The sequence below is a fragment of the Lolium perenne genome, chromosome 4 (genome assembly GCF_019359855.2).
Source record: "Lolium perenne isolate Kyuss_39 chromosome 4, Kyuss_2.0, whole genome shotgun sequence".
In the NCBI taxonomy this organism is placed as follows: Eukaryota; Viridiplantae; Streptophyta; class Magnoliopsida; order Poales; family Poaceae; genus Lolium; species Lolium perenne.
In genome coordinates, this window is record NC_067247.2 from 337,371,126 (window position 1) to 337,396,366 (window position 25,241).

Consider the following 25,241-nt stretch of genomic DNA (forward strand, 5'->3'; position numbering starts at 1 on the left):
GGCATGGCAAGAAACTTCTAGTTCCATATTTGTGGCGAAAAATAGTATCGGCTCACCGATATGGCCAGCAAGGAAAAGAAACTAGATATGGCCAAGATTTGGGCACTACGCCCCAGCAGGACGCATCCCATCACACAGCCAACAATGCGGCGGGAAGTAAATGAGGATGAGAACCCAGGCCTATTTCTCCATTGCTTCGGTGTGCTTGATTGCCTAGGAAACAAAGAATGTCGATGAGAAATATGCGTAGAAAAATGCATGCGCTGCTTCGGAAAGGGGGTCCGTCGCCCAGTTTCATCTTCAAGGCGCTCTGCCAGTGGTGCGGTGTGATGCTTCTGATTTCGTTTGCTCAAGCTCATCACCAAGCCCACCATCTTGCTCGTGACCTTTGCCATCACCATGCCCACCACCAAGGTCATCACCATGCACACGACCAAGGTCATCACCATGTCCACCTTGCATACCATATATGCACAACACCTTGCATACCACGCATAACGCCTTGCATACCTTGATGATCACCTTGTCCATCTTCATTACTTCATCATTGTAGTATGCTGAGTTCCCTGGCGTCAATCTGGCAAACACATTGCTTGCATCTGGCACCATCGTCATCAGCGATTTACCACCAAAGAGGTTTGGGTTGTCAAAAATCAATTGTGGGAAGCGTTGGTTGTTCTTCACCGGTTACGTGTTTATATAGGCCAATTGCGCCAACGGTAATAGATAGAATCAAGGGGACATAGACACTGACTCCATCATAGCATGCCATCTATACTAACCTCACCTACCGAATTCCCCTGATTGAAACAATCATAGTTTATTAGGTTTACACAAATATGGTAAGGTTGATGTTCTCACACCTCCCTTAATCAAAACTTGGACAATTTTAGATTAATTTTAAATTTCTCTAAATTGGGTCTCTAATAATCTTGGTCCGGCGCCAAGGATGGTGACTGCGTCCCCTTCCGGTGCCTTCCATGTCTCTCCTCTCTTCCCCATGCAGACACATCGGGAGTGTCATGAACGCAATTGATGATGTGGATGCTATGGAATGGAGTTGTTGGGTTGTGGACGTAGCCGTGATGTCGATGTCGAGGTAGACGATAATGTAGTATATGTGGTCGAGGTAGTCATGGACGATGTAGTACTCGTCGTAGTCGATGTAGCTGCAATTTCCGGAGGTGCAAAAGAATGTGTGTTTTTTACGGAGATGCAGACGTGGAAGAGGCGCCTTGCAAATATCAAAGGGTGCGACTACCAGTTTTGCCAAGACTCGAGGAAGCTCACGGCACAACGATTTGACAGACTGTGTGAGTCGTGTAAGGGCTATCACAATAGTGATGTCGGTATGTCAATGCAGTTTCCTAACGTAGGACGCGGTTGATGATGTGGCCGGTGTCGCATCATGTCTCAGATGACGTGTGTCCATCCTTGCGGCGATGTAGCAGTGGTGTTGTGTTGACAAGGATGACGAAGAAGACCATCAACCTTCTCGCCCGGTGCTGAAGTTTGTGTCGGCGTCGCGATCATGGTGGCCAATGCTGATGCCATCACCGAGGCAGTCGACGATACCGTCGTTGAAGCAGTCATTGGTGCATTCACTGACATCGTCGCAGACACTATCACCGGGTTCGTCGCAGACGCGGCTGCTGATGTCGTCACCGTCGTCGCCCTACAAACGACAATTTCTTGCAAAGTCATGTCGGGGTAAGAAAAAATGTGCCTCCTTCACCTCGGTGTCCATTGTGAAGTGTCGGTGGTCAAGATCCTAAACTCCTCCTTCGTTTTATTCACAGTGGCTCTCTCCTTCTCTTCTTACTTCGACAACGAGGCCTTCCACCTCACGTTACTCTTTCCGCCTCGTATAAAAAAGTCCGTAGAGTCATTGGCGAGGCATTTGTCAAACAACACATGTTCCCTATCGGAGGATGTCGCTTCAGTCGCGGCTAGCTTGGCCTTCTTGTTGATGATAAGGCGTCCCACCGAGGATGCCAGTGGCGCTTCCAAATGAATGACGGCGTCGGATGACTTGGCCAATTGAATACGCATTTTCCTCCACTTCTCACACATTTTGAGATTGGTATAGCAATGCAAAAAAGTTAAAGTGTTGCCCTTTGTTTTTCTACCGGTACAAGGCTATTGTGTTGTCTAAATAAAGCAAGAAAACAAAACAAAAATGCATAGCCGATCAAGATGACATACACAATAAGGATGGCCAAGAGCTTACCATATTGCCCGTATTCATGCCACTTTTCGGTCTTTGTTCAATATATTTGTATGATATCAATGGAATAGGTTCACCTCTAGTTGTATGATACCCCACCGGATTGGCGTAGTCTTTTGGCTCCTCTTCATTTGCTTGCAGAGTAGTCCTTGTTGTCGATGACCTTGCGCTCATCAAACTTTGTTTTGACCATCTTCTAATATGCGCCACCTTTTTGATTTGCTATGGTAATCTGCTCATCTTCTTCCAAGAATCACACAAACACATATCTTCCAACGTCTTTCATTTGGGGCCGCGTGTGCTGGCCACTTGCGGTTTCTTCTTACCATCTGCTGGCTCCTACCCTTCTTCCTCTTCCTTGTCATCTTTGTCATAGTCTTCCTCATCCTCTTGTTGTTCCTCATCATCTCGCTCTTCCTCGTCCTCCGCCTCTTCTTTCCACGCGGCCCAGGTGCATGTGCTCCCAGCCAGGCACGAACCTTGGTCCAAATCCCAGGAGAGCGAAATGGGCCGTGAGGACGAAATGGGGTGCTTTTGGTCATTAGATGGGTCACTTAGTGGGAGAGACTTTTGGTATTTCCTGCTGGGTTGGGGGGGCGACAGCCCATTTCGCCCCCGAGAAGGTCTGCAGTGCTCCCAGGCATTCCGTCGAACGGTCTTCCGGTGCCATTCTCGAACTCAAGCGGACCACGCCGTAGAGGCAGTGACAAAGAGCCTGTGTAGGGAGGTTGGGCCTGGCCTTTGGGACCTGTTGCCGCCGCTCGTTGTGCGCCATGGAAAATACGGCATTGGGGTTGAATCTAACATGCGATCGTTGTAGGTGTACTGTGGCGAGAACTTCGACGATGATGTCATGGTGGCGCCTTGGCTGAAGAAGGTCGACAAGGACGGCAGGCACTCCCCGGCACGTATGTGCCACTTCTATGCCCCCTCCCCTCCGATGGCGCCCGAGGTCAACATGGCGACGTGCACCGCATTGACGGTCGCCTCCTCTTGATGCTGGCCTTCACGCGCCATTCTCTCCGTGTCGCTGCATCAAACCGGTGGCGCAACATGTCTCTGACCCTATCTTCTTGCGACCATGAATCCGGCTTCAACTTCGCCATCGGCGCCTTGTGGCTTTCTAAAGGGAGCCGCCGCGCCCTCCGGGGCGACCGCCTTCGTCTTTGATGCCGGTTTAGGAGCTTTCTGGCGAGGTTTGGGTGGAAAAGCCTAGCAACGGGCGGGATAAATGAAAGATGGCGCGGGAGAATGAGAATTGTGAGACATATGGATCAACCATTGTGCCAACGATAGGGAGGGATCGCCACGATGCCCATGTTGCGCTGTGGCGCACCAGCAAGGGGCCCTGTGTATTGGGTCGCGCCATATCGAAAAGGGCTTATCTGTCTGCCGCGCTCAAAGTTGTTTCGTGGATCGTTTGCGGGATGTGACTAGAGGATGCTCTAACGATCTATCGAAGAGAGCAAGGTAGGCTTGGCGGGAAGCTCCTGCACCGCAGCCATGTTGTCACGCGGCATCTTCTTTGCTAGGCGCGCGCTCGGCTACGGATTTGCTCCGGAGAGGGCCACTGCCATGCATGGTCCTGCGAGGAGAGCAGTGGCGCATGCAGCGGCTTGGCAACCGCGCGCGTTGACGAACTGCACCAAGGTCCAGCAGTACGTCCGGCACGTTCGCGTACATCTTGGGCGACGTGGTCGAGCCATGCGGCCTGCCCGGCTGGCGAGCGAGGTGGGCTCGAGATCACCGGAGTAGCCACGCCGAGAGCGACATGCAACAGAGTCTCAGGGCACCGGTAGCGGCGTGGGGCGTGGGTTGGAAACATGTGAACGTGGCGGAGATGGCGGCAATGGAGACGTCGCAGGGCAGAGCGTACTGGCGGCGTCGTCCATGACGTTCGAGGAGACGGGCAGAGCCAAATTCTGTGGCATCACTAGACCCGCGAGAGGCGAGACGTGTTCCACAGAAAGCGTCGGCATCAGCGAGACGTGTTCCATGGAAAGCGTCGGCAAGACATGCTCCACGGCCTTCAGCGTCGGCGAGACGTGTTCCAGGGAAAGCAGCGTCGGCGGGACGTTTTCCATGGAAAGCGTCCGCGAGACATGGTTCACGGCCGCGAGAGGCATGCGGCGTCATGAGGACGAACCATGCCAGGCGAGGGCGGAATAGAGACGAGGCGATGTGGAACTTCTCTGCGATGGCGTCCACGCGCTTCATGAAAGTCGTTACCTTGCCCATCCAAAGACACAGCAAGTCGGCCTCTCAACGCATAGCAGCATGACCGCCTCGTCAACACTGGCTTTTGAGCTCTGCACAGAGGAGCGCTACCTGCTCGACGGCCGCAGTCAGCACACCCTGGACCTCCTCTGCAAGCATGAACTACCCAGCCAGCAGCGCAACAGCGCCGTAAGAATGGGCAAGGGGCCACCATGGCCGGATGCGCACGAGCATGTCCTACGGTCCTACACACGCACGTTTCCTTGCCGAGGACAGGTGCAATATTTCGTGGCACCATTTCAACATGAGATTATGCTCATCACATCAACGGTACTTTCCTCGAGCGCAATATACGCAACAAAAGCATTAGAGCTGCCTGAAAGCTTTCGTACAGAATTTCATCGACTACAGCACCACCGTACTGCTAACCTCTATACAAAAAAAACCCGCTCATGGTCCCACACTACCCAAAATACCAATGCAGCTAGCTGCACTGTCAAATCAACCTAAATGGCAAGACCAATTGCTTACAGGTGGGCATGCAAATTCTGCTAGACTAATCCACTCTACTAAGACCTGATTTTCTGCATAGACTACAAGAATATGTTGCGGGCCTGCGAGGGCACATCAGCCTTTCACTTGCTGGTGTCTTCGAGAAAAGATGCAGGAATTTCTTCCGGTGCAGTCACTGTCGACACGCACCCGAACTGTACAATAATCAAACAAACAAATTTGATCAATGCATATGTAACAGCCAAAAAAAAAGAAATACAGTGGGCAGAACAGATCTTACCTTGCGGTCACTATACTTGCTTTTGCTGGCTTTCAGGGTTGGATACTTTCTGCCCAACTGCAAATCATGTATCCTCAAGATGCAACTCTTGAGATCAGATACCTTGTAGCCCGTGCTCTCTTGCAGCGTCAAGTTCTAGCACAAGTGAAATGGAAGAAAATTAGGAAGCAGAGCATAACTGAACATTCAGCAAAGAGTCAATGTCTCTTACCCAAGGACGAGTCTTTGGGCTGATTGTCAGCCTGGCTACAAACAGGCAGGCAGCAGCGATAACTGATGGCAGGAACTTTATGCAGTCGTAGTCTATCAAGCTCAGTTCCGCGAGATAGCTACACGTAAGCTCCAATCTTTTTGCACTTGCAGGCTGAAGTTTGAAGGGGGAAACATATTATAAAAATAGCATCAGGAGAAGCAAATAAATGTCAAGGGTTCTAAAAATTGTGCTTACATTGCCTCCACGACATGAAGTTAAGAATTTCCTACAGCAGACATGTATCAAACATTAGGCTTGGGATTTTTTAGCCCATTATGGCAGTAATCATGGCACAGTACTATTTTTTTAAGTGATTCAATCATGGAAACAACTTGACATGCCAATGATAGGTATCTGTAAAGTTATTCTAAATACCCAGAAAAAAAGATGAAGGGTGTACCGTAGAAAGGTTCTGATGGTGGGCCCCCCAACCTGAAAGTTGAGAAATTTCAGTATGTCAGCCTCCATCTTCACCACCTGCAGTGCATAGCAAATACAAATTATAAAAGTGCCTCACCATTCAAATCAGAGTCCTAGAAAAACATAAGGAAATGGCAAGTTTAGCAAAAGGCTACCTGTTGCTTGGTGTATGTGCCATCAGTAATCTCACTGAACTCGTTCACCTTAGGAAGATAAATTTCTTCATACTTCCTGCAACATTCCATTCATGCTAGCTGAACGATCATGCTAAGAGATAACAAAGAGGCACAGAAAAAGAGACAAGCGAACGTACGCAGCAACAAGCAAAGAAGCAACGCCCAGCAACTGGAGCTTGTTCCGGCTGACGACACTCACGGTGAGGAAGCGGTCAATATACGTAACCGCGAGGTAGAGTGTGTCAGCCAGAAGCTTGAACTCGTCAGCCACATCCACCAGCCAATCCACCAGGATCCCCCTCATGTTAGCGCTGATGTCGTTCTGTATTGTCCCAATATAGTCATCCCTCGGCCTCCTCAATTGTTCTGCCTGCAAGCAATGTCACAAGATGCACCAAAGTCAGACAAGATGTCCCTTATTTTCGTCACTGTAACACTGATATATAACACATTTCATTCACGGCAGAGCTAGTAACTTCAGCAACCAAGATGTTATACACAGTTTAGTTCCAAGGAGTTGCTTTTCTGCTAATACAGATGGGAAACGCCTACAAATGTACACCACTACCAAATTGCCCCAACATAGTCACCCCTGGGCCTACTAAATTGTCCGTGCTGCAATGTCATATAATGACACAAAGTCGCACCAAATGTCCTACATTTTCATCACCGTGACACCTGAATGTACACAATTCATTCGTGGCAATGCTAGTAACTTCAGACAATCAAGATGGCATGCATAATTTTAGTTCAAAGGAGTTGTTTTTTTTTCTGCTAGTACAGGTAGAAAACACCTGGAAATGTCCCAAACCCGCAACCAAAACACCTAAGAAACCCACAACTCAATGAACCAGCGCACACATTGCAGAGTTCATGCGTACACCATGATAAATCCCGAAAAAATTCCCAAATGTGCGATGGCATTTATCACCTTGCAATACGGACAGGACCAGATCCCACCAGAAACCCACCGAATACGCCCCCCTAACAAATCCCCCTCTGACCTGACTCGGCGTGGTCGACCGAGAAATGGAATCGAGAAACCCTGACCTCGAGGGACCGCAGGTACTGGTCGATGTCCCCGACGTACGGGGCGACCGACGCCTGCGCCGCCCCGGCGTCAGGCTGCTTCGAGGGCGCCGGGCGGGGGGCAACGGCCGCCGCCTCCCGCTTCCGCGCCTCCTCCTCCACCGCCGCGGCGGCGGCCTCCCTCGCCGCCGCGCGCGTCGTCCGCTTGGACGCCTGAATCGGCGCCGGCGCCGCCGACGCCGAGGCGTTGTTTGCGGTGGTGGGGAGCTCGGCCAGGGGATTGCGGCCCGTGCGCGGTCTCTTGGGTGGCGGCGCCGCGCTGGCGCTGTTCTCCTTGTTCCCCATCGCCTCCTCCGGCTCCGGGTCCGTCGCCTGCTGCTTCCGCCGGCGGCCGCGTGGCTCCATCGCTTTGGTGTCGAGATTTCGGTTTGGGAGGGTTTGCACTTTGCGGCCTGGAGATTTTGAAGCGGTCGGTGACGCGGTTCGGAGTTTCAAACAGGCGTCGAGCGGGAATTCAAAATCGTCGTACTAGCGTTCGACGTTACGACTTGCTGCCTGCCTGGTAAATGACATTTAAGCTCGCCGTCTTTTGTTTTGGAAAAACCGACTACGACGACCGACGCCACGGCGCGTGACATCTGGCCATCGCTGCCAGTGGGAGTCATAAGGAAAACTTGGAGGGTAGTAGGAAAAAAGTTATAGTGGAAAAGAATATACTCTTCCTCAGATTACCTTTTGCAAAAAATAAAAATACATTGTAGTGGAGAAGAATATACTCTTCCCGTCGTAAAATCAACTACCTTTAAAAAAAGTGCATTTTAGTGAAAAAAAATACTCCCGCCGTCCTCAAATAAGTGGATATCTAGCTTTAAACTTTGTCCATAAAAGAGTGTACTCTTATCTTTTCGATGCACTTTAATTGCTTCTCTCTTATCTCACGGAAATCAAACTCAATAATATTGAGCACATGTTCTCCTTGTTTTCTACAAGCACTTAACTCATTGAAGGTAAAATAATTAAAGAGGAGAGATGTATCTTCCCAATGCATTTTTCACTTTACTAATTTATCTTGAAAACCTCGCATGTACACTTATTTATGGACGGAGGGAGTATACTCTTCCCATTGTAAAATCAGATTACCTTTGCAAAAAAAATGCATCGCAGTGGAGAAGAATATACTCTTCAAGTCGTAAACTCAGATTACCTTTGCAAAAAAATGCATTGCATGCAGTGGAAAAGAATATACTCTTCATGTGGTAAAATCAGATTACCTTTGCAAAAAAATGCTAGACGATGTTGGCATCTGAACCTAAGGGCATGGCCCCGCAGGGCCATCTAGGCTCCAATGACGTATTGTCAGTAAACTCGTTATTGTCAGTAAACTCGTCGCTTGAAGGTGGTAGGTATATAACTTGATACAAACAAGCAAAAGAATTTCGAATATAAATCTGGTAGAAGTGAAGGTGCAAATTCTCAATTGCACAACTTGTTAGACATACGATGTTAGGTGATTAGTTAGGTCATGTCCTACATGGACACTAGGTCGGGTTCGGCAGAGACTTGATTCCTTTGTAAACTCCTGCACCGCGACATGCTTTATATATGTCAAGATTAGGAGCTCGGCCTCATCCGACTAAACCCAACTCATCATTTTTACACGGTATCGAGAACCAAGCTCTTCGGTACGTCGCCACTGCTAGGCCTCACCCTTGGTGCGCACCCACCCACCCACCCACCCTCAGATCAGCATCACCATGGCTTCATCGAGCTCCAGCCCCATCAATCTCGGCGCTCCTCCCTCTGCCAAATTGATGGGATCCAACTACCCAATACGGGGGCACAAATTCTGGCTGCCATACGTGGCACCCAACTCGTCGACCTCCTGGATGGATCTGGCGCTGCCCCAGCGACAATGTTGGTTCAACCAGCCGCAGGAAAAGATAATGAACCCATGCTCATTCCCAACCCCGACTACGCGAATTGGCTCGCTCGAGATCAAATAGTGATCTCCTACATCCTCAACGCATTATCGCCTGAGATCATGACGCATGTTCTCCGCTTTGAGCACACCACTCCCGCTTGGAAAGAGATCGAATCCATGTTCGCCTCAGTAAGTTAGTCCAAGATTACCAAATCAGGTTGCCATTGAGAACACAAAGAAGCTAGACATGACCACCTCGGAGTTTCTCGCCAAGATGCAGCGCATTGCTGAAGAGCTTGCGGCTTCCGGATGTTCCGTTCCTGAAGATGAGCATGTATCCTATATTCTCTTGGGGGCTCGCTACAATTCCTTGGTTGCTACCCTTGGCGTGTCCAAGCCGATCTCTCTCAGGGACTTGTACGCCCATATCCATGCCTATGATGAGTGCCAGCTAATGCTTCAAGGACAACCTGAATTTGGTTTCGAGACCTCGTGTAAGGGTACATTGCCCCTATGCGTGGTTTTGGTAATTAATGACAACCCCTATGGACTAATGTTTTTCATTGAGTTTATATGAAGGAATATTCCATAGGTACTACTTGTACTCCATGTGTTGGATTCAAGTATGAATGCCATGAAGATAAAGGTATTCCTTGTGTATTGGCATCAAGATCATCGGTATGAATATATATATATGTGATATGATCAAGAAGAAGAAATGAAGATGGAGTTCTTATGTGGAACTCAATATTAGCCATGCTCTATCTTAAGTGAGTATGTGAAGATACAAGGTTGAGTTGGGCAAGTTCAAGATGAGCATCTCAAGTGAATCACATACTTGAAGCTTGCCATCCATTTGGTGATAATGGACTAGTGAAGATGTGCATCAATGGAGCTTTCCCATCATAGTGTATGGGGGAGCATTTGTGAGTCTTCACGAAGCAACATTGGTCAAGTGAGGCATTCCGGCTTGAGTGAAGCTTGAAGAGTTATCATCAAGATCAAGCGGGATGCGCAAGGCAAAGGTATGGCCTTGCTAGGTTTTCCTTTTACCGGTCTCAAGGTGGATGTTGGGAGACCGGATTATAGGATAGATAGCCGCACTATTAAGAGGGGCTTTCGGTTGAGTAACTTGATCACATCGTCTTAGGGAGCTCAATCCTTTGCATACTTTGCATATCCTTATTGCTTCTTGGTGTTTCTCTATGTGAGGTTCTTGAGCTTGTTGCTAGCTTTACAACAAGCCCAAGTTCATCGAAAACGGAGTTCGCATGCATCTTCTATGGCGTTTTCGAGGTTGGGTAATTTTACCGGTTATTCATGATATAAGGTTCTACCTTTTATATTCATGATAAAATTCCCTTCTACAGATTCTTGAGTTTGCACTTTTTATAGGATAGCATTTTTCGTTATCTTCCAAACAAAATTAGTTTCATGTCAATCGGAGTTCGGGAGCAATAGTTATTAAAGAAAAAGGAAAAAGAGAAAATATAAAAGGAAAAAGAAAAAGAGGAGGAGGGGCCGCCGGTTGGCCGCCCGGCCTGCCAGGCCATGCGCCGGCCCAGCCGGCCAGGTCCGGGCGCCAACCGGACCGGGCGCCAACCAGGCCAGGCGCCGACCCGCATCTCCCCAGCCCGGCGTCCTCCCCGGCCCAGCCGGATTTCTGACCGGGCCGCCTCACCGCGCTCGGCCCACACCGCGGCCTGGCGCCCCCGCGCGGCCTGAGCGAATCGCTGCCCAGTGCGGCGTACTGCCCCCGCCCGGTTGCTGGGCCGGCCCGACTAGGCTGCCGACCGGGCTCCTCAGCGCCCAGGCCGGTCGGCCGGCCTGGCAGCCGGCTGGGCTGTCTTTTTTGCCCGTTTTCCTGCGATTTTCTTTGTCTTTTTCCCCCCAACGATTTTATTTGCTCCTAGCTATAAATAGACCTTTCTTCCACCTTGAGACTATGACTTCTTCCCTTTTCTCTCACCTCCATTGTTGCATTTGAAGAAGTTGCTCTCTCTTGTTCCCCCCCATGATTCTTGCTCATTCTTGAGGGATCTAAGAGAGGAGATCTAGATCTACACTTTCACCAAACCATTTCTTCTCTAAGTGAGGGAATCTCTTGGGATCTAGATCTTGGAGTCTTTGATTGACTTTCCCCTTTGTTCTTCCTCTCCAATCTCATCCTAGCATTCGTTGCTTTGGTGGGATTTGAGTGTGAAGGACTTGAACACCTCTAGTGTTCTTGCTTTGCATCATTGCATAGTGTTGAGCTCTCTACCACGATTAGTTTGAGTGAGAGACCGTGAGCTTGTACTCTTGGAGGGTGACCTCCTAGTTGGCTTGGTGATTGGTGCTCCGGTGATCTCTTCAAGAAGATTGTGAAGAGGCCCGGGCTTCTCCTTCGTGGAGCTTGTGAAGTGGTTCTGGAGCTTGCCATCTCCGGAGCGGAGGAAAAGCTAACCATAAGGAAAGGGCCATTATCCTTCGTGGATTGTTCAGCCCATTATGGCAGTAATCATGGTACAGTACTATTTTGTAAGTGATTTAATCATGTAAATAACTTGATACGCCAATGATAGGTATCTGTAAAGTTATTCTAAATACCCAGAAAAAAAGATGAAGGGTGTACCGTAGAAAAGTTCTTATGGTGGGGCCCCCCACCTGAAAGTTGAGAAATTTCAGTATGTCAGCCTCCATCTTCACCACCTGCAGTGCATAGCAAATACAAATTATAAAAGAGTGCCTCACCATTCAAATCACAGTCCTAGAAAAAACAAAGGAAATGGCAAGTTTAGCAAAAGGCTACCTGTTGTTTGGTGTATGTGCCATCAGTAATCTCACTGAACTCGTTCACCTTAGGAAGATAAATTTCTTCATACTTCCTGCAACATTCCATTCATGCTAGCTGAACGATCATGCTAAGATATAACAAAGGGGCACAGGAAAAAGGGACAAGCGAACGTACGCAGCAACAAGCAGCGAAGCAACGCCCAGCAACTGGAGCTTGTTCCGGCTGACGACACTCACTGTGAGGAAGCGGTCAATATACGAAACCGCGAGGTAGAGTGTGTCAGCCAGAAGCTTGAACTCGTCAGCCACATCCACCAGCCAATCCACCAGGATCCCCCTCATGTTAGCGCTGATGTCGTTCTGTATTGTCCCAATATAGTCATCCCTCGGCCTCCTCAATTGTTCCGCCTGCAAGCCATGTCACAAAATGCACCAAAGTCACACAAGATGTCCCTTATTTTCGTCACTGTAACACTGATATATATAACACATTTGATTCGCGGCAGAGCTAGTAACTGCAGACAGTAAAGATGGCATGCACAATTTAGTTCCAAGGAGTTGTTTTTCTGCTAGTACAGATGGGAAACACCTGGAAATGTACCCCCACTACCAAATTGCCCCAATATAGTCACCCCTGGGCCTACTCAATTGTCCGTCCTGCGATGTCATATAAGGCAACAAAGTCACACCAAATACCCTACATTTTCGTTGCCATGACACTGGAATGTATTCGTGGCAATGCTAGTAACTTGAGACAATCAAGATGGCATGCATTATTTTAGTTCCAAAGGAGTTGTTTTTCTGCTAGTACAGATAGATAACACCTAAAAAGATAGAGAAAACACCTGGAAATGTCCCAAACCCGCAACCAAAACACCCAGTAGAAACCCCCAACTCAATGAAACAGCCCACACATTGCAGAGTTCATGCGTACACCATGATAAATCCCCAAAAAATTCCCAAATGTGCGATGGCATTTATCACCTTGCAATACGGACACGACCAGATCCCACCAGAAACCCACCGAATACGCCCCCTAACAAGTCCCCCTCTGAATTGACTCGGCGTGGTCGACCGCGAAATGGAATCGAGAAACCCTCACCTCGAGGGACCGCAGGTACTGGTCGATGTCCCCGACGTACGGGGCGACCGACGCCTGCGCCGCCCCGGCGTCAGGCTGCTTCGAGGCCGCCGGGCGGGGCGCAATGGCCGCCGCCTCCCGCTTCCGCGCCTCCTCCTCCACCGCCGCGGCGGCGGCCTCCCTCGCCGCCGCGCGCGTCGTCCGCTTGGACGCCTGAATCGGCGCCGACGCCGCAGACGCCGAGGCGTTGGTTGCGGTGGTGGGGAGCTCGGCCAGGGGCTTGCGGTCCGTGCGCGGCTTCTTGGGTGGCGGCGCCGCGCTGGCGCTGTTCTCCTTGTTCCCCATCGCCTCCTCCAGCTCCGGATCCGTCGCCTGCTGCTTCCGCCGGCGGCCGCGTGGCTCCATCGCTTTGGTGTCGAGATTTCGGTCTGGGAGGGTTTGCACTTTGCGGCCTGGTTGAAGGGGTCGGTGACGCGGTTCGGAATTTCAAACAGGCGTCGAGCGGGAATTCAAAATCGTCGTACTAGCGTTCGACGTTACGACTTGCTTCCTGCCTGGTAAATGCCATTTAAGCTATCCGTCTTTTGTTTTGGAAAAACCGACTACGACGACCGACGCCACGGCGCGTGACATCTGGCCATCGCTGCTAGTGGGAGTCATAAGAGCAAATACATTAAGTTCTAATCAGCTGGCTATAAGAATTAAAATAATATATTATTGTCTAGTTAGAGGAGAGAGAGGAGGAGAGAGAATAGGAGTGGGCTCTTAGAGCAAGTATAATAAGTCCTATTCAGCTGGCTATAAGGATTAAAATAATATATCCATGCTTAGTTGGAGGAGAGAGAAGAGGAGTGGGCTCTCATGCAAGAGCCAGCTCTAGCACGTGCTCCTAGGCACTTTGTGAGAGTGAAATGTGGGCCATTTATTGATAAAGTAGTACATGATTATAGCTCACTATTATACATGTTGGCTCTATGTTAGCTACAAATGACATGACACATGTCTTATAGCCAGCAGCTGGCTATACTATTAAACTTGCTCTTATAGCCAGCAACTGGCTATACTATTAAACTTGCTCTTATGCAAGAGTCGGCTCTAGCACGTGCTCCTAGACACTATATGAGAGTGAATGGTGGGCCATGCACTAATAAAGTAGTACAATTTTATAGCTCACTATCGTACATGTTGGCTCTAAGATGACTATAGATGACATGGCACTTGGCTTATAGCCAGCAGTTAGCTCTACTATTAAACTTGCTCTAAAGAAAACTTGGAGGGTAGTAGGAAAAAAGTTGTAGTGGAAAAGAATATACTCTTCCTCAGATTACCTTTTGCAAAAAATAAAAATACATTGTAGTGGAGAAGAATATACTCTTCCCGTCGTAAAATCAACTACCTTTAAAAAAAGTGCATTGTAGTGAAAAAAAAATACTCCCACCATCCTCAAATAAGTGGATATCTAACTTTAAACTTTGTCCATAAAAGAGTGTACTCTTATCTTTTCAGTGCACTTTAATTGCTTCTCTCTTATCGCACGGAAATCAAACTCAATAATATTGAGCACATGTTCTCCTTGTTTTCTACAAGCACTTAGCTCATTGGAGGTAAAATAATTAAAAAGGAGAGATGTATCTTCCCAATGCTTTTTTCACTTTACTAATTTATCTTGAAAATCCCGCATGTACACTTATTTATGGACAGAAGGAGTATACTCTTCCCATTGTAAAATCAGATTACCTTTGCAAAAAAATGCATCGCACTGGAGAAGAATATACTCTTCAAGTCGTAAACTCAGATTACCTTTGCAAAAAAAATAATGCATTGCAGTGGAAAAGAATATACTCTTCATGTGGTAAAATCAGATTACCTTTGCAAAAAAATGCTAGACGAATCTTTTCGATGCAGCACGATATCTTCCTTTACCTACGAGCAATAGCAGTAGCACGACAACCATGTTGGCATCTGAACTAAGGGCATGGCCCCGCAGGGCCAACTAGGCTCGAATGGCGTATTGTCAGTAAACTCACTATTGTCGGTAAACTCGTCGCTTGAAGGTGGTAGGTATATAACTTGATACAAACAAGCAAAAGAATTTCGAATATAAATCTGGTAGAAGTGAAGGTGCAAATTCTCAATTGCACAACTTGTTAGACATACGATGTTAGGTGATTAGTTAGGTCATGTCCTACATGGAAAGTAGGTCGGGTTCGGCAGAGACTCGATTCCTTTGTAAACTCCTGCACCGTGACATGCTTTATATATGTCAAGATTAGGAGCTCGGCCTCATTCGACTAAACCCAACTCATCATTTTTACACGGTATCGAGAACCAAGCTCTTCGGTACGTCGCCACTGCTAGGCCTCACCCTTGGTGCGCACCCACCCACCCCACCCTCAGATCAGCATCGCTATGGCTTCATCGAGCTCCAGCCCCATCAATCTCGGCGCTCCTCCCTCTGCCAAATTGATGGGATCCAACTACCCAATGCGGGGGCACAAATTCTGGCTGCCATACATGGCACCCAACTCGTCGACCTCCTGGATGGATCTGGCGCTGTCCCAGCGAGAATGTTGGTTCAACCAGCCGCAGAAAAAGATAATGAACCCACGCTCATTCCCAACCCCGACTACGCGACTTGGCTCGCTCGAGATCAAATAGTGATCTCCTACATCCTCAACGCATTATCGCCTGAGATCATGACGCATGTTCTCCGCTTTGAGCACACCACTCCCGCTTGGAAAGAGATCGAATCCATGTTCGCCTCAGTAAGTTAGTCCAAGATTACCAAATCAGGTTGCCATTGAGAACACAAAGAAGCTAGACATGACCACCTCGGAGTTTCTTGCCAAGGTGCAGCGCATTGCTGAAGAGCTTGCGGCTGCCGGACGTTCCGTTCCTGAAGATGAGCAAGGTATCCTATATTCTCTTGGGGGCTCGCTACAATTCCTTGGTTGCTACCCTTGGCGTGTCCAAGCCGATCTCTCTCAGCGACTTGTACGCCCATATCCAAGGACAACCTGAATTTGGTTTCGAGACCTCGGCTAATCTTGTGTCTCATCAGCAGCGTCTTGTAGCTTCAACTGTGGGAGGGGCGCGTGATACGTCTCAAACGTATCTATAATTTCTTATGTTCCATGCTACTTGTATGATGATACTCACATGTTTTATACACACTTTACATCATGTATATGCGTTTTCCGGAACTAACCTATTAACGAGATGCCGAAGTGCCAGTTCCTGTTTTGTGCTGTTTTTGGTTTCAGAAATCCTACAAAGGAAATATTCTCGGAATTGGACGAAATCAACGCCCAGTATCTTATTTTTCCCGGAAGGTTCCAGAGCACCGAAGAGGGGCCAGAGGAGAGCCAAGGGGGCCCCACCCCACAAGGCGGCGCGGCCAAGGGGGGGCGCGCCCCCCTACTGTGTGGGTCCCCCAGGACTCCTCCGAGGCTACCCTTTCGCCTACTTAAAGCCTCCGTCGCGGAAACCCTAAAAGAATAAGCCACGATACGATAAAAGTTCCAGAGCCGCCGCCATCGCGAAGCCAAGATTCGGGGGACAGAAGTCTCTGTTCCGGCACGCCGTCGGGACGGGGAAGTGCCCCCGGAAGGCATCTCCATCGACACCACCGCCATCTTCATCGCCGATGCTATCTCCCATGATGAGGAGGGAGTAGTTCTCCCTCGAGGCTAAGGGCTGTACCGGTAGCTATGTGGTTCATATCTCTCTCCCATGTACTTCAATACAATGATCTCATGAGCTGCCTTACATGATTGAGATTCATATGATGAGCTTTGCATCGCTATTAATCTATGTGCTACTCTAGTGATGTTATTAAAGTAGTCCATTCCTCCTCCATGATGTAATGTTGACAGTGTGTGCATCATGTAGTACTTGGCATAGGTTATGATTGTAATCTCTTGTAGATTATGGAGTTAACTATTACTATGATAGTATTGATGCGATCCATTCCCCCTTTCATAGCTGATGGTGACAATATGCATGCTATGTTAGTACTCGGTCTAAATTGCAATGGTCTATTATGCACTCTAGAGGTTACTTAAATATGAACTCCGGATGTTGTGGAGCTTGTTAACTCCGACTTGAGGTGTGCTCTTGTAGCCCTACACAATGAATGGTGTTTGTTATCCAGCAAGAGAGTGTAGAGAAAGTAGCATTTATCTATTCAGTTATGTGATCAATGTTGAGAGAGTCCACTATTGAAAGTATGATCCCTAGGCCTTGTTTCCAAATATCGAATCACCGTTTATTTACTGTTCTACTGCATGTTTACTTGCTGCCATATTTATGTCAGATTGTTATTACCACTCATATTCATCTATATCACTTGCATCTTACTATCTCTTCGCCGAACTAGTGCACCTATACATCTGACAAGTGTATTAGGTGTGTTGGGGACACAAGAGACTTCTTGTATCGTAATTGCAGGGTTGCTTGAGAGGGATATCTTTGACCTCTACCTCCCTGAGTTCGATAAACCTTGAGTGATTCACTTAAGGGAAACTTGTTGCTGTTCTACAAACCTCTGCTCTTGGAGGCCCAACACTGTCTACAGGAATAGAAGCGTGCGTAGACATCAAGCTGTTTTCTAGCGCCGTTGCCGGGGAGGTAAGGTAAAAGGTATTCAAATCCTCCGACTACTAAGCTATTTCCTAGCATTGTTGCCGGTGCGTGAGTGCTCGAAGCTATTTCCTTTAGATCCTGCAATTGTATCTTTTTGTTTCTTGTTTTTATTTTCACTAGTTAGGCTTAATGGAAAACAACAAAAAAAATTAGAGATCGTTATGAACTTTATCTTGAGTTAGGACATGAGGTGTTTGAAGAGAAAATTAAAAAACCTATGGAACTTTATATGCATGCTAATGGCAATGTTATTAGTATGAATGCTTTGAACACCATTATTGCTAATGCTATGGAAAATTCTAAGCTTGGGGAAGCTGGTTTTGATGAGCATGATATTTTTAGTCCCCCAAGTATGGAGGAGAAAATTTACTTTGATGAAACTTTGCCTCCCATTTATGATGATTATAATGATAGTGGTATTTTGGTGCCACATACTATGGAGGATAAATTTTATTATGATTATAATATGCCTCCTACATTTGATGATTATGGTGATGGGAATAATAATGATAGCTACGTTGTTGTATTTGCTCCCACTATAATTAATAAGAATGAATATGCTTATGTTGGGAGTAATAATTATTTTATGCATGAGACTCATGATAAGAATGTTTTATGTGATAGTTATATTGTTGAGTTTGTTCATGATGCTATTGGAAATTATTATGAGAGAGGGAAACATGGTTATATGCATCTTAATAATATTAAGTTTCCCCTCTTTATGTTGAGAATCTTGAAGTTACTTGTGTTTTATCTTCCTATGCTTGTCACTTTGCTCCTCATGAATTTATTTGTGTACAAGATTCCTTTTCATAGGAAGTGGGTTAGGCTTAAATTTGTTTTGAATTTGCTTTTTGATGCTCTCTTTTGCCTCAACTCTTATTTCTTGCGAGTGCATCATTAAAATTACTGAGCCCATCTTAATGGCCATAAAGAAAGCACTTCTTGGGAGATAACCCATGTTTTTATTTTGCTTTTGTTTTATATTTGAGTCTTGGAAGTTGTTACTACTGTAGCAACCTCTCCTTATCTTTATTTTATTGCATTGTTGTGCCAAGTAAAATCTTTGATAGTAGGGTTGATACTAGATTTGGATTACTGCGCAGAAACAGATTTCTTGATGTCACGAATTTGAGTAGGATTCTCTGTAGGTAACTCAGAAAAATCTGCCAATTTACGTGTGTGATCGTCAGATATGTACGCAACTTTCATTCAATTTGAGAATTTTCATCTGAGAAAGTTAAGTGCCCCAGAAAAAATCGTCTTTACGGACTGTTCTGTTTTGACAGATTCTGCCTTTTATTTCGCATTGTCTGTTTTGCTATGTTTGATGGATTTCTTTGTTCCATTAATTTTCAGTAGCTTTGAGCAATGTCCAGAAGTGTTAAGAATGATTGTGTCATCTCTGAATATGTGATTTTTTGATTATGCACTAACCCTCTAATGAGTTTGTTTTGAGTTTGGTGTGGAGGAAGTTTTCAAGGATTAAGAGAGGAGGATGATACAATATGATCAAGAAGAGTAAAAAGTCTAAGCTTGGGGATGCCCCCGTGGTTCATCCCTGCATATTTCAAGAAGACTCAAGCATCTAAGCTTTTTGGGCATCCCCTTCTTCATCGACAACTTATCAGGTCACCTCTAGTGAAACTATATTTTTATTCCGTCACATCTTATGTACTTTACTTGGAGCGTCTGTGTGCTTTTATTTTATTTTCGTTTTGTTATTTTCATTCTCTGAATAAATTCATGCTTGTGTGGGAGAGAGACACGCTCCGCTGTTGCATATGAACACATGTGTTCTTAGCTTTATTCTTAATGTTCATGGCGAAGGTTGAAACTGCTTCGTTCATTGTTATATGGTTGGAAACAGACAATGATGCATGTGGTAATAGGTATATGGTCTTGAATAATTTGATACTTGGTAATTGTTTTGCTCATATAGATCATGTTTAAGCTCTTGCATCATGTACTTTGCACCTATTAATGAAGAACTGCATAGAGCTTGTTAAAATTTGGTTTGCATGATTGGTCTCTCTAGAGTCTAGATATTTTCTGGTGAGGTGTTTGAACAACAAGGAAGACAGTGTGGAGTCTTATAATGCTTGCAATATGTTCTTATGTAAGTTTTGTTGTACCGGTTTCATACTTGTGTTTGCTTCAAACAACCTTGCTAGCCTAAGCCTTGTATTGAGAGGGAATACTTCTCGTGCATCCAAATCCTTGAGCCAAAAACTATGCCATTTGTGTCCACCATACCTACCTACTACATGGTATTTCTCTCCCATTCCAAAGTAAATTACTTGAGTGCTACCTTTAAAATTTCAATCCTTTGTCTTTGCAATATATAGCTCATGGGAAAAATAGCTTAAAAAATATTGTGGCATTGAATATGTACTTATGTATCTTATTTCTTATAAGTTGCTTGTTGAGCGGTAACCATGTTTCTGGGGACGCCATCAACTGTTTCACCTTGTTGAATATCATGTGAGTTTCTATGCATGTTCGTCTTGTCTGAAGTAAGGGTGATTTATCATGATCAAATGGTTTAAGTATGCATATTGTTAGAGAAGAACATTGGGCCGCTAACTAAAGCCATGATCCATGGTGGAAGTTTCAGTTTGGACAACAATCCTCAATCTCTTATGAGAATATTATCTGTTGTTGAATGCTTATGCATTAAAGAGGAGTCCATTATCTGTTGTCTATGTTGTCCCGGTATGGATGTCTAAGTTGAGAATAATCAAAAGCGAGAAATCCAATGTGAGCTTTCTCCTTAGACCTTTGTACAGGCGGCATAGAGGTACCCCTTTGTGACACTTGGTTAAAACATATGTTATGCAATGATAATCCATGTAAATCCAAGCTAATTAGGACAAGGTGCGGGCACTATTGGTAATCTATGCATGAGGCTTGCAACTTATAAGATGTCTTATGCATAACACATATGCTTTATCACTACCGTTGACAAAATTGTTTCTATGTTTTCAAAATAAAAGCTCTAGCACAAAAATAGTAATCCATGCTTCCCTCTGTGAAGGGCCTTTCTTCTACTTTATGTTGAGTCAGTTTACCTACTTCCTTCCATCTTAGAAGCAAACACTTGTGTCAACTGTGCATTGATTCTTACATGCTTGCTTATTGCACTTATTATTCTACTTTGTGTTGACAATTATCCATGATATATGTATGTTGAAAGTTGAAAGCAACTGCTGAAACTTAAATCTTCCTTTGTGTTGTTTCAATGCCTTTACTTTGAATCTATTGCTTTATGAGTTAACTCTTATGCAAGACTTTTGATGCTTGTCTTGAAAGTACTATTCATGAAAAGTCTCTGCTATATGATTCAGTTGTTTAGTCATTATCTTTACCATTGCTTTGAATCACTTCATTCATCTCATATGCTTTGCAATAGTATGATCAAGATTATGTAAGTAGCATATCACTTCAGAAATTATTCTTTTTATCGTTTACCTACTCGAGAGCGAGTAGGAACTAAGCTTGGGGAGCTTGATACGTCTCAAACGTATCTATAATTTCTTATGTTCCATGCTACTTTTATGATGATACTCACATGTTTTATACACACTTTACATCATTTATCTGCGTTTTCCGGAACTAACCTATTAACGAGATGCCAAAGTGCCAGTTCCTGTTTTGTGTTGTTTTTGGTTTCAGAAATCCTACAAAGGAAATATTCTCGGAATTGGACGAAATCAACGCCCAGTATCTTATTTTTCCCGGAAGGTTCCAGAGCACCGAAGAGGGGCCAGAGGGGAGCCAAGGGGGCCCCACCCCACAAGGCGGCGCGGCCAAGGGGGGGCGCGCCCCCCTACTGTGTGGGTCCCCCAGGACTCCTCCGAGGCTGCCCTTCCGCCTACTTAAAGTCTCCGTCACGGAAACCCTAAAAGAATAAGCCACGATACGAGAAAAGTTCCAGAGCCGCCGCCATCGCGAAGCCAAGATTCGGGGGACAGAAGTTTCTATTCCGGCACGCCGCCGGGACGGGGAAGTGCCCCCGGAAGGCATCTCCATTGACACCACCGCCATCTTCATCGCCGATGCTGTCTCCCATGATGAGGAGGGAGTAGTTCTCCCTCGAGGCTAAGGGCTGTACCGGTAGCTATGTGGTTCATATCTCTCTCCCATGTACTTCAATACAATGATCTCATGAGCTGCCTTACATGATTGAGATTCATATGATGAGCTTTGCATCGCTATCAATCTATGTGCTACTCTAGTGATGTTATTAAAGTAGTATATTCCTCCTCCATGATGTAATGTTGACAGTGTGTGCATCATGTAGTACTTGGCATAGGTTATGATTGTAATCTCTTGTAGATTATGGAGTTAACTATTACTATGATAGTATTGATGCGATCTATTTCCCCTTTCATAGCTGATGGTGACAGTGTGCATGCTATGTTAGTACTCGGTCTAAATTGCAATGGTCTATTATGCACTCTAGAGGTTACTTAAATATGAACTCCGGATATTGTGGAGCTTGTTCACTCCGGCTTGAGGTGTGCTCCTGTAGCCCTACACAATGAATGGTGTTTGTTATCCAACAAGAGAGTGTAGAGAAAGTAGCATTTATCTATTCAGTTATGTGATCAATGTTGAGAGAGTCCACTAGTGAAAGTATGATCCCTAGGCCTTGTTTCCAAATATCGAATCACCGTTTATTTACTGTTCTACTGCATGTTTACTTGCTGCCATATTTATTTCAGATTGTTATTACCACTCATATTCATCCATATCACTTGCATCTTACTATCTCTTCGCCGAACTAGTGCACATATACATCTGATAAGTGTATTATGTGTGTTGGGGACACAAGAGACTTCTTGTATCGTAATTGCAGGGTTGCTTGAGAGGGATATCTTTGACCTCTACCTCCCTGAGTTCGATAAACCTTGGGTGATTCACTTAAGGGAAACTTGCTGATGTTCTACAAACCTCTGCTCTTGGAGGCCCAACACTGTCTACAGGAATAGAAGCGTGCGTAGACATCAGCGCGCCTCGTGGAGATTGTCGTGATGATCGCTGCCTTGACCACCGTGATGACAGACGCGATGAGCGGCCCTATACTCAAGGCAGAGGAGGCAATCGTTCTCAAGGAGGTCGTCGTGGTCGTGGCCTACGTCGCAATACCCCATGGGTGGACGTGACATGCCAAATATGAAACAAAGAAGGTCACCCCGCCACTGATTGGTGGCGCCATATTGATGAAGATTACGACACCTACGAAGAAAAGGAAGTCAATGCAGCCTCCTATGGCGCCATATTGATGAAGATTACGACACCTACGAAGAAAAGGAAGTCAATGCAGCCTCCCTATGGTCTTGATACCAACTGGTACGGGGAGGTGCTACACACCATATTACTAGTGAATTCAATAACCTCTATGTGCGTGACAACTACAAGGGCTACGACAAGGTCAACATCGCCAATGGGAAAGGTATGGATATTACTCATGTTGGTCAGTCAATAATTCATCACCCTGTTCGGAATTCCCATCTTCGTGATATTATTCATGTCCCTAATGCTTCCAAGAATCTACTCTCTAGTCATCGGTTTACATATGATAATAGGGTGTTCACCGAATATCATCCCTTCCATTTTTTGATTAAGGATCGGGTCACAAGGAGAATTCTTAATAGGGGGATGCGTTGGCGGGCTATATCCTCTCATGTCATCCTTGATATCGTCCTCCTATTTTCAGAAGCATGCCTTTATCGCTGCCAAGCCCTCTAAAGAAAAGTGGCATATATAGTCATCTTGGTCATCCATTGTCTACCATTGTTAGTCAAATAATAAACTTCTCTACATTAGGTATTCTACCATAGATCTAATTTCTGATTCATGTCAGCGAGCTAAGAATCATCAGCTTCCATATCCCGTTGATGGCTCCCAAGTGCTGGAGATCAATTGTAGTACTTTTCAATAAAAAAAGGTTGTCAAATCTACGAGGATATGAAGGTATTGGTTAGCAAATTTGACAAGCAAACAATAATAATAAAGCAGTAGTTTTGGTGTTTTGTGCGTATTGTTTGCAAGAAAGTAAAATGCATAAAGTAAAATGTAGAAAGTAAATTACAGTATGTAAATGCTCTTAGAGAAAGTCCAATCCTCTATGCAGCAAAAGTACAAGCTCAAGTGTGTGCGTGCTTATATGAGACAAATGTTCCCAAGGGCAGCATGGATTTACTAGCATCAGAGTTCTACACAACATGGTAAATATTTTTTCAAGTTTCATTCAATTAGGGGCGGAGCCTAAATTAAGTGGAGCCATAGATATGAGCAAGTGCATACCTTATGATGGGTTCTAGAGCCATTTTCATGAGCAAGTATAAGAATCATTAAGACATAAATGTTCCACCATAGCAATAAGATCATTGGTCTCCGAAATAAATCCCTCTAATGCAACTCATAGTATTGGAAAACAGTTTTTGTCGGTCCATCCCTTCCAACACACATTCTTTACACTAAAGTGAAGCCCTATGAGCCCTTATAGGTGAAGTAATATGCACTTAAAGTTCGCATAAAACCATCATAGAACAACATAAAAGATAGAAAACTTGACCAAATACTCATTGCACATCATATAACATTATAGCTAGATCATCCTATGCCCTCATGAACATGGGAAACTACTCACAAGTGTCAAACATGATATGGACAAGAGGCATAATGATTACAACACAATCTGAATATATAATCTCTCCACCAAATAAAGATAAAGTACCAATCACAAACATGCAACTAGCCTCAAAATGATATCTGGGGTTCAATTCAACACAAACTATGAGGGGGATGAAGTTGATATCGTAGATGGAGATGGTGGTGATGATGGTGCTAATGGATATGTTGATGAAGATGCCTCCCCCCAAGCCAAGGAGGAGTGGTGATGTCGATGGCGTCGATTTCCCCTTCACCGGATGTACCGGTGCGGCAGGATCTACCCTCTCCCGCGTAGGAGAGGACCTTCTCTGCCGCCACCGTCTCAACAAATCTCGGGAAAAATATGGCTTAGGTTTTTGGGTGAAACGGAAGCTTTGGTATAAAAGGGGGCCCGAGAATATGCACGAGAGCAAATGAGCCAGGGTGGCGCACCCTACATGTCTGGGCGCGCCACATGGTGTCGTTTGGCCCTCGTGGTCTCCCTCGCGTCCTTCTTTCACTCACAGTCCTTCTCCGGATGAAAAACTAATCAAGTAATTTTCCCTCGATTTTTAGGTATCCAGAAGGTCCCTGAAACAATAAAAAAAACGAAAAAGTAGGTTTTCTTCCTCCGAGAAATTAAATACCATGGAAGGGAACTTTGTAGGAAAGTCCCGGAAATCAACTAAAAATAAATAAATAATGGTGTATGATGACATATATCAATAAAAACTAAATATATATGTAGCAATAATGATGATGAAAATACACGTATCACATGCCAGTTAGTTTTTTCTTATGTATGGGGTCATGCTACCACCTCTCTTGGTCGCAATGCCTATTATGTAAGTTTTATTGATGTTTATAGAAAATTTACATGGATTTACCTTCTGAAGAAAAAGTATGATGTGTTGAATGCTTTTATAAACTTTCAAAAACTAGTTGAGCGCAAATTTGACCCGAAAATCCTCACTGTTTCGTCAGATTGGGAAGGCGAGTATGTCAAACTTAACAGTTTTTTTTTCCAAATACAAGACATTGCTCA

General features: G+C 45.6%; 1 protein-coding gene across 2 annotated transcripts; it reads right to left on the reverse strand.

Moving 5' to 3' along the window:
• Positions 1-4,778: 4,778 nt before the first annotated feature.
• On the reverse strand, positions 4,779-13,401 carry LOC127296577 (cyclin-A3-1-like). Of its 2 annotated transcripts, none has more exons than XM_071819391.1 (8): positions 12,914-13,401; positions 11,987-12,219; positions 11,828-11,903; positions 11,651-11,727; positions 5,686-5,716; positions 5,449-5,601; positions 5,238-5,372; positions 4,779-5,151 (listed from the first exon to the last, which is right to left on the reverse strand). In XM_071819391.1, the coding sequence occupies exons 1-8, from the start codon at positions 13,295-13,297 to the stop codon at positions 5,080-5,082; spliced, it is 1,161 nt and encodes a 386-aa protein (XP_071675492.1). In that variant the 5' UTR covers positions 13,298-13,401; the 3' UTR covers positions 4,779-5,079. The 2 variants fall into 2 exon arrangements, with proteins under 2 accessions (XP_071675492.1, XP_071675493.1); XM_071819392.1 differs by lacking the exons at positions 11,651-11,727; positions 11,828-11,903; positions 11,987-12,219; positions 12,914-13,401 and adding exons at positions 5,891-5,967; positions 6,066-6,141; positions 6,224-6,456; positions 7,137-7,644.
• Between the last annotated feature and the right edge of the window lie 11,840 nt (positions 13,402-25,241).

What these genes read in the sequence shown, in the direction of transcription:
- LOC127296577 (XM_071819391.1), bottom strand. Translation starts at nt 13,297, where the DNA reads ATGGAGCCACGCGGCCGCCGGCGGAAGCAGCAGGCGACGGATCCGGAG. An exon ending in AGTACCTGCGGTCCCTCGAG is followed by an intron (nt 12,220 to 12,913) that starts GTGAGGGTTTCT and finishes CATGGCTTGCAG; the next exon opens with GCGGAACAATTGAGGAGGCC. An exon ending in GCACATACACCAAACAACAG is followed by an intron (nt 11,728 to 11,827) that starts GTAGCCTTTTGC and finishes TATGCACTGCAG; the next exon opens with GTGGTGAAGATGGAGGCTGA.